The sequence below is a fragment of the Schistocerca gregaria genome, chromosome 1 (genome assembly GCF_023897955.1).
Source record: "Schistocerca gregaria isolate iqSchGreg1 chromosome 1, iqSchGreg1.2, whole genome shotgun sequence".
NCBI lineage: Eukaryota > Metazoa > Arthropoda > Insecta > Orthoptera > Acrididae > Schistocerca > Schistocerca gregaria.
Genome location: NC_064920.1, coordinates 703198802 through 703209234, shown reverse-complemented (window position 1 = coordinate 703209234; position 10433 = coordinate 703198802). Strand labels below are relative to the sequence as shown.

General features: G+C 35.7%; 1 protein-coding gene across 2 annotated transcripts in view; it reads right to left on the bottom strand.

Annotated features, from left to right (window-relative positions):
* Window positions 1-449: 449 nt before the first annotated feature.
* LOC126365722 (33 kDa inner dynein arm light chain, axonemal) overlaps window positions 450-10433 on the bottom strand; it is an 86390-nt gene continuing 76406 nt past the window's right edge. For both annotated transcript variants that reach the window (XM_050008177.1, XM_050008169.1), the window contains exons 5-6: window positions 2476-2673; window positions 450-883 (exon numbers count right to left, since the gene is read on the bottom strand). In XM_050008177.1, the coding sequence (XP_049864134.1) occupies window positions 842-883; window positions 2476-2673 (240 nt within the window). In that variant the 3' untranslated portion in view covers window positions 450-841. The remainder of the gene's footprint in view (window positions 884-2475; window positions 2674-10433) is intronic.

Below are 10433 nucleotides of genomic sequence, written 5' to 3'. Positions count from 1 at the left end.
CAAGGCCAGATCAGTCAGTCATCCAGATTGTTGCCCCTGCAACTACTGAAAAGGCTGCTGCCCCTCTTCAGGAACCACACGTTTGTCTGGCCTCTCAACAGATACCCCTCTGTTGTGGTTGCACCTACGGTACGGCCATCTGTATCGCTAAGGCATGCAAGCCTCCCCAAAAATGATAGAATAATTAAAAAAGACAATACAATATACCACACAATTTGGCTTCTGCTATGACGCAACATATTAAAGTATGAGACTATAAGAAATGGAGTAATTTGTGACATTTCCTTTTACAAGGACTGCTTTTGTGCTACCCGGAGTGACCTGTTATACTTCTGCACATGTACAATCTCACATACATGTGATGAAACAGTTACTCACAATTCAATTCCAACTACAAAATGTCTACTTACATCTAGTATACAGCTTAGGTAAGTGCAAAAATGCAGTCATGTTTTTCTGAATAGCCAGTTTATTTATGTGTTTTCTTAAGACAAATCATTTTCAGGAGAAAGTTCACTACAACCAGTTGCCTAACAGAATGCTACAAAGGCAATCATTGTAAACCTGCAGGACAATGACGTACACTGCTGTAGGTGAGATGGAAATTAATAATAATCCTTGTATTCTCATTACTTTTTTTTAAAAAAAATGTTCATTTTTCTTTTTATTACGATCTCTTCTCTTGAAAGAACTTGCTTTGGCATGAATACATGTACAGAAATTGGAGCTGAAGTAACAGTTTCTCCATATAAAAAAGTTTTTACCACCAAGTATTTGTCATTTAATGTACAAAACAACAAAAGCTTTGTATTAAAAATAAAATTTATCAGCTTTTAAAAGATTATCGTTTTCTCTTTGGCGCAATGGCTGATTCCAATTGAGCCTGTAAAGGAGAAATATTTGTATTACTACAAAGGAAAAATGTTTTAAGGCAAACTCTTAACATAATATGTGGAACAATGAACATTAACACGAATTTCCAAAAAAAATCAGCTTATATAAGCACTACAAAATAGAATGCAGAAATCAAGTTAAGGAAGATATAAAGCTGATTTATTGATGTAAAGAGAAGGTGTCATTTAGAAAAAGACACATGAATGTTCATCTCAAACTCTTAAATGTGAACAATATTCCACTCCTCAATTGGCAAAATAAAATCCACACAGCAGGTTTCCTTCTATTAGGAATGTGGTAGTTGCGTGGTTTTCTTTTTTTCCCCCAAAATCCCGATTTTTGGTTAGTGCCTAACCATTATCAATACACTATTTTCTAGTCTCAATACATGTCAGTTCACTGTTGTTTGGGCATCAGTTACAGTTCTTTGAATACTGCTGTATAATAATCCACACAGACAATTGTTATCAAACCTAAGGAAATCCTTATTTCATGCTCTTCAAAAAATGAATATTCTAAATGTGGATGAAAATAATTCCTTGTTTAATCATGCAATATCTTTACATTAGACTAACTTTGTTAAGACTCCTATGTAAAACCCAAACACAGAACCTGTTAAGTGGTTCTTCTCAGACTAGGGGGTCTGTATTCTATTGTAGACTAGTTTCTCATAATTTTTTTTTAATGCCGCTGGAAATGAATTCCATATATAATTACATATTATTTGCTCATCTCCACACTTGTGTCTACGAGTAAGCACTGTGTATATCAGTTTTGCAGGAAGAATATTTTGAGTCAAGAAGTGCCTCGAAAGGTAACTGAGGCAAGATCTCTTAACTGTAGTATAAAGTTGCAGTATTTTTGTGAACACTCTTTTTCTGGCCAGAAATAATTCATTTTGCTACCTATTGTTTTGTATAACATTTATAGCCATTGGATATCTGAAACTGATACATATTTGCAATATCAAACCAGTTTGTGGTATATATATATATATATATATATATATATATATATATATATATATATATATATATATATATATATATATATATATATATATATCAACTTAAAATGCATAATATGGAAAAAAGGAGAGCAAGACAGGAACTTTAGAAATGTAGAAATGGCAGATACTGATTTACAGTATTAATGACATTGTTCTTGTAATGAAGCTCACATGGCCTTAAGTGCTTGCTTTTTCTATGTTCTTTCTTTCCCCCCCCTTTTCTTTCTTTCTTATATTAGAAAACATTCGGTTGAAGAGAAAGAGGCGTCAAAGCAACTGGGAGTAAATTCTAAGGAGATATAGTAAAATCATTCTGTAATGATAGATTATTTGAGTATGGCCACAATTAAGCAATTAATTATGCTTAAATATTTTATCAAAATACAATGGTAGAGAGGTGATAACCCAAATTCTTGACACTTTATAACTTTGTTAGCAAAATGACTGTGCTACCAAAAAATAAATGAACTATGTAACATAATAATGCTTTCTAGTATCAGAATACTGAATGAAACTGAAAAAACATCATGCACACTATGAACAAAGATCACATTTTTGCTTAAATAACTTACCTTTAGCTGTTGATTTGTCTTTCTCAGAAATTCAACTTCTTCAGTGTGTTTCTTCTCTTCAGCCTGTTGCATTTCCTTTGACCTTCGTTCTACTTGTTCTGCCTTTTGCCTGAGTTCAATAACTTGCTTTTCCAACTCTCTTTTTTCTGATTTCAGTGTCTGAACCAACTCTTCAAGATCACCTTTACTTTGTTCTGCCTGTTGATAAGTAACATGAATACCTCATTCTTACGGGCCATCAAGTGTGCTTTGGTTGTCACTTTTAGAGTTTAGAAAATTTTTCACACATACAGCACATTAACACAGACTGTCACATTACTTTACTCAAAGTGAGCAACATAAAACCAAATCTATAATGAAATAACTACCGGACACTGTGTATGGAAGACTCTCACACAACTAACATGCCTACAAGATGCATCTGCCACTAAGTACTGACTGTTGCTGCCATTCCTCAGATGGTTACAAGTAGGTGGAGTATACATTTCACTGGAGTGCAGAATGGTGACTACAGTTGTGCTAGCATAAAATGTCTTATTCAATTGAGGAGAGAACAGCTAAGTTGAAGCCTATATTCATTCTTGACTGTATGAAGAAAAAATGTCAAGTGTTTACAGAAAAATTTCTGAATAACACTATCCCAGCGAAGAGTAGCATACATAATTTAGTTACAAAATAGTGTATAACAATTTCAGTTTCAAATACAAAATGAAATAGGTGACCTTTTATTAGAAATCTGCTGGCTATTGCTGATACTGAAAGGCAAATTACTGCCAGTCCAAAAAAAAAAATTTGTACACAAGTTATCCCAGCCATCTGGTGTTAAATACATAGTGTCATAAAAATTTTCCTGAATTAAAATTGAAGTTATACCGTGTTAGAACAGTGACAGAACTGAAGCAGACAGACAAACTGAAATGAATTAATTATTACAACTGACTTCTCAAAAACATTGTTGGTGGACATATAGACCTGATGTCATATTTCACATCAGATGAGGTATGGTTTCATTTATCAAGCCATATTAATTCATAGAATACCAGCTATAGGGAGGTGAGGAATCCTCACGGGATATTAGACCACCCACTTCATGATGAGAAAATTAGTGTTTAGTGTGTCATTTCCAATAATTGTACAGTGGGACCAATGTGTTCCAACTGGACTGCCATACATAACTTTACCTCAAAATATTCAAAGAATTTTAAACATCATTAACTGGTAATGAAAAAGAATACAGTTTCTTCCAACAAGATGGAGCAACACATCATACATCGAAGGTTTCACTTAATTGCTTCCAGCAGCTTTCACACATGAAGTAGCCAGACTAAAGAACTTTGGTCTTCGCATCACATGCTAAAGGACAATGTTTATGCATCAAGTGCACACAAAACATGGAGACACCCAAATGAAAACAGTGTGCGCTTCAGTGTTTATATGTGTATGAATGTGTGAGCTACTGCTGGAAAAAAGACCTAGTGCTTGAAAGCTATTGTGTGTGCTATTTTCTGTTACTGTGCTCCTCACAATGATCTGCTGTAGGTGAATGGTTGCCTATCCTTTATTTTACATATTGCTCCATTCAGGAATTCCCATTATTGTTATACATAACTGTGAACTTCCAACTACAAACTGGATCATATCTGTTTTGATATAGTGCTTATTATTATTATTATTGTCTTTCTCTGCTTCAGTTTCTTATACTGCCACTTACCAAGGATTAGGCTACAAAAAAGCCTATCTAATGTCCTTCTTATCCATTTCAGTCCAGGGGCTACTTTATGATGATGTTCACATCAAAACTGGTATCACAGACCATGAGGCATAGTGGCAACCATCATTACCACAGCACAAAGGACAACTAAAACAACTAGAAAAATATACATGTTCAATAAGCTAGATTAAAAAAAGCAGTAGTGTTATATCTCAATGACGAACTTGAAACTTTTAGCACAGGACAGGAGCATATAGAGGAACTATGGATCAAGTTCAAAAGAATAGTTGATCATGCAGTGGGTAGACATGTTTCCAATAGAACAGTTCATAATGGGACAGACTCTCCACTGTAAAGAAACTTCTAAAGAAACAGAAACAGCTGCACAGTAGGTATAATCAACACATAGGATTATAGATAGCGAGATGCAAAAGAAAATGCATTTGGCTGTCAAGAGAACAATTTGTGAAGCCTTCAGTGACTACCATAGCAGAATATTGCCAAATGATCTTTCACAAAACTTAAGAAATTCTGGTCAAATGTAAAAGCTGTTAGTGGCACCAAAGTTAACATGCAATCACTCAAGGATGATAAAGGAACTGACATTGAGGGTAGCAAAGCAAAAGCTGAAATTCTTAACTCCATTTTTAAGTGTCCCATTACAAAGGAAAGACCAGGAGAATCGCCCCAATTTAATACTTGTACCATTGAAAAGATGAGAAAAATAAGTGTGCACTGACATTGAGAAACACCTGAAAGCATTAAATCTGAGCAAAGCTACAGGGCCAAATAGAATCTCTATCAGATTCTATGCAGAATTTGGAGCTGAGTTAGTCCCTGTTTTACTTATAATCTGTCACAGATCCCTTGAACAAGAAATTATTCCCAGTAACTGGAAGACAGCATAGGTCACACCCATTTACAAAGTAGTAATAGAACTGGTCCACAAAACTACCATCCAGTATACGTGACATCTATTTGTTGTAGAATCTTAGAACATATTCTGAACTCAAAAACAATGAGGAATCTCTATCAGAATAATATCATCCATGCCACCAGCATGGATTCCACACACATCAGTGATGTGAAATCCAAGTTGCATTTTTCTCGCATGACATACTGAATGCTTTGGATCAAGGCAGTCAGAGAGATGCAGTATCCCTTGATTTCTGATAATCATTTGAATCAGTACCATATATATGATGCCTACTATCGAAAGTACAATTGTATGGGGTATCAAGCAAAATTTGTGACTGGATTAAGGATTTCTTGGTAGGGAGGATGCAGCAAGTTATCTCCAATGGAGAGTCACTGACAGATATAGAAATAACTTTGGATGTGCCCCAGTGATGTATGTTGTAACACTTGCATAAGGTATCGTGAACGATAAGGGCCCAAAGCATACTGTCATCAATTTTGAAATTGATACTTCTGATGTCTGTTGATGTTGTGGTAAACTAGTTTTGTTTATATCTGTAGGCCCATACTGTATACATGAACAGCTGGCTCACCAATTTATCATGTAATTCATTTCCATATGGGCCCAATGCACAAAGCATGCCTTTGTTACTCTTCACTGCTCCAGGGTTTGCAATATAATTTAGTGTCTACATAATGTTTGTATGTAGTACTAGTAGCAGTAGTAGGCAGTACTTCATAATCAGAGGTACACTGACAGTTTTATCTGAACCTCAAGTCAAGAGAGTGTGCTTAATGAAAATGATGATAAAAAGGACCACAAAGTGTTGAAATATGTCATAATTGTGTGTCTGTGTATGTGTGGAGCATTTAGTGTCTGCTCTTTAAGTTCTGAGTTCTAATTGAAAGTAATTTTCAGAGAGCAACAGAAATACACCGAGGAAAGCATTACATTCATTTTCTATGTTATCAGCACTATAAATATCCTGCCACTCTTATCCTTTAACCCTTTCATGGGCAAAATCATTGAGCAATTTTTTTTTAATGAATGGAGAGCAGATGGTAGTTAACAGATAGGTATATTTATCATACAGAATATCAAATTTTCTCCAACTGTGAAAGTGAGATCACACAACAAGGTGGGAAGTATTCTTCCCACTGCCCTTCCTTGGAGTTAAATGACAAAACAACTTTTTCAATATATGTCATATTTATTTGATAAATTTACTTTTCTTGTTACAATGATTCGTCACAATTTCTTGCCATGAAATTTTCTGAAACATGGGTCTATGCAAAGTGCTATTTGACAATACGTACAAACACAGTGAGTGCTCTTTTCCACAGCTTTGGTACTACAGTGACGGCACCTTCAGTAGGTTTCTCCTAAAATGGGTTGATGCTCCCCTACAGCCATATGACGAACATCTTCTGGTACTTTACCCCTTTTTGCCAGAAAGACAGGTTTCTGTCCATGCCTTTTTTCGTGATGAGAAGCCAGTGATCAACTGTCTGACTAGATGGATCTTGTATGTGAGCTGATCATGCTGTCCACTTTCTCTTTTACTTATTTTTCACAGGATAAAACTGTTCACTACAGCAACATCCACCAGGAAATAAAATATTCTGTGCCACCATTTTACAGAATGTCTGCCAATAGCATACCTTTCTCGTAATTAAACAAACTTATCGACACCACCCATTATTTTGTTGTATTCTGCCACAACTTCAGGACAAGAAATCTCTTTACTAGTACCATACTTGTTTTTCCTTTACACTGTGGCTATTTCTCTTGGGTCACGCATTGAGGAAAGGAAAGTGACTGGACAGTTATTCATTCATTTTACTGCAGAAATGGCTCCTTTTGTTTCACACTGGAATTCTCCTCATTCCAATTTTATGTTTTCCTTCATAAATTTGGGTAAATCTTTCCTGTTGGTCTTCACTGTTGCACATCCACAAACACACTTCTTCAAAAGTGTTGACACCAATTTCATGGTGGTGAAGAATCTGTCAAATGCAACTACATTATTTTTATTATTTATTTCCTTTGTTAGATCTACTACACACCCTTTCACCCAACATCAAGTCACTATCTTCCTATACTTCCCTGTGTAAACATGAAAGTCAATTATATATCCAGTGAGTGAATCTGACAAGCACCACACTTTGTAGCCTCGTTTCACCGGCTTTATTGACATATACTGTTTCATCTCTGTTTCATAGATGATTGTCCTCTGAAAGAAATCATTGATTCATCCACTGACATAAATGATGAGGGCTCACAATTATTCTTACAGCTCTGCAAAAGCTTTTCAATCAATGGCCATAATTTATGCATTTATCATATTCTGGGTGATTTCTTGGCTTTGCAGTTCATTGTTATTACAGTGAACATTCTCTACAATCTTTTTAAATCTTTTACTTGTCATTACATTAGCAATTGGCTCTACTTTTAGTATAGAATCTGAACTCCAGACGTTAGAGAGAGCAGAAAGTTTATAAATTCTCATTACAATAACACAGCCTATATAAGCTCTCATTTCTTGAGTAGTTGTGTCCACCCAGGTTTTTGACGGATATCTACTACCACGATTTTGTTTTGCATACAAGTTCATTTCATTTACAATGAGAGTGAATACATCATCATCAAAGAACTTAGAAAAATAAGTGAGCTCCCGATCATTGGCATTACAGAGAAATTTTGGTTTTCCATCCATTCGTATTAAAAAGTTGTTCTTTACATTGTTGAAGTAAGAACAGTCACCGTTCCAATCTTCTTCACTTTCACTGTCCAACGTATCACTAGTGGCAACAGCCGGAAGCACGAATGATTCAGTGTCATGTTCATCACCATAAATGTCTTGTTCCACAGAAACATGCCTTGAAGCACTGGAGACGGTGTTATCTAGAACATTCAGTTCATCTGCAGCACCGTCCTCTCCTTCAGTTTCTGAATCACATTCATCAGGTAATGAAAATAATATATTGTAAATTTCGTCAACATGTTTGAGATTGTTGAGGTCTAGGAAATGAGACATCTGAAAGGAAAGCAATACCACGAAATAGAGAACTGGAGAGTGTAAAAAATACTATGAGAGATTCAACACAAGCAAGCACTTGGTTTGGTAAGGTTAACTTGACATTCTTTAGTAACATAATGATCTGTGCATTGTTTTTGAAACCCACTACGTGAAAAATGTCAAATAAATGTGGTAAAATATAGAAATATTCGTTCTAGAGGCGTAAAACAATGGGCTACCAAAGAGGCGGTGGGAAAGTCCACAAGTAATGTAAGTAAAACACATTTTACAACAAACAGGGAACACCAAATAATAAGAAACCACAGTGAAAATCAAAATTATTTACCTTATGCTATAGCTTTGAGGAAAACATCACAAAATGTCATGCAAACAGCACTGAAAGGCTCCCTCTACAGAGCAACACTCAGCTATACAATGCCTCTGCGCGAAGGTACAACAAAAATGGCGGTTACTTCTAATTGGAAGTAGTGCCATATACTGCTCACTAGGTGGTAGCACCATACAGAGGTGGGAACTGTGAATCCCACGGGACTAGGAGTGAGTTCATTCTAGTGGGAAGCATGTTTACCATGGCTCACTAAAGGGTTAATGAGGTTCCAAAAAGCCTCTGCTCCCACTGGATTAACACTTATAAATGATTTGTAATCACAAAGTATTTCAAAATGAATATGAGGGTTTCAAGGCTTTGTAGCACATACGATATTCACCTTATAATTATAAATAATACACCAAATGGAAGAAACACAGAAACAGTTTTTCGTACAATTATTCAGTGTAAACACAGATCACACATCAAGTCGATAGGTGAGTTGTTCCGAAACATTGCTCAATGGAAGTAGTAGGAGTAGCTGTGTGCAATAACACTGTTGCGTCAGATCTTGTGTGAATCAAGAATTTTATTCACCGTAGATCATTTTACAATGATATTGGCTTCGTCATACAAGATGTACTAGTACATACAGAATAATAAAATAAACTTCTGTCAATACATTATAGAATACATTTGAAGCATGGCAGTGTACCAAATTACAAATTTGAACATGGAGGTCATGCATAAAATGCTGTGTCAACCGGCTTCTTGTGCCCAATCCATCGGTCGGATTCAATGTCATTTAACCAGTCGCATACTGAGTTATGCCAGTGAGGCGGTGCACCATCTTGCTCCCAAGTAGAGTTGTGTTGTTCAGCTTCTTCCCATTGAGGCATGTGCCATAGCTGTAGCACATCAAGATAAGAAATGTCAGTTACAGTTGATTCACTAAAAAAAAAAGGCCCGTAAACTCCCCCAGGAATATTTCTTGGGGTTAAGCATGAAAGACTCACATTCATTCAACACATTTTTCAGTCACTCTGTCATTTCATACTCTTCCCATTGCGCACAAGTATACAAACAAAACTGTCTGAGTTGCTCTTTCATTTGGTGTATTATTTACAATTGTAAGTTGAACGTAATAAATGCTACAACGCCTTATGATCAGTATGTTCATTTTGAAACACCCTGTACATCAAAAGTTGTGCTACTGTTCTCCTGTACTCTAGTTAGAAAGAATACAGTCTGCATCAGGTGACATAAATTTAGGAGGAGCCTATCACATTCAGCAGTGTGGCTTAAGGCTATCTGACAGGAACTCAAGAAACCTCTTACACAACTAATGAACACATCATTCTAGGAATGAATTTTTCCAGGTTGCTTCAAGACAGCATTGATAGAACCAATACATAAAAAGGGAAACAAATACAAACCAGAAAACTGTAGGTCTATAGCTCTTCTACCAGTTATATCAAAAATATTTGAATGAGCTTATGCAAAGAGACTCACTGCACTTCTCACTAACCAGTTTGGCTACCAGAAAGGCAAATGCTCCACAGATACTGGCATCAATCTCATCAAGAATGTCATAACCAACTTAGACCATAGAAGTAAATATGTAGGAGTATTTATGGATTTAATGAAGGCATGTGACTATGTACAGCACAAAACTTTAGTAGGGGAATTAGGAGTATGTGGTACAAGAGGGACTGCAGTGGACTGGATCCTATCACACCTGACAAAGAAAGAGAAAACAATATACAGAAATCACAAGAATGACAGAAGGGAAAATAACATCTGAAGCATGAACTATAAACTTCTCTGTTTCAAAGGGGTAATTTGGTACATTGCTTTTCATTTTATACACAAACTAGGTTAGTGTCCACTAGTTTGCTCTTCGCTCATATAGAATGTATGACCTACAAAGATTTTTTTCTATTTGTTTTTATTTAACCAAATTTTTATGTTGTTCACAAAT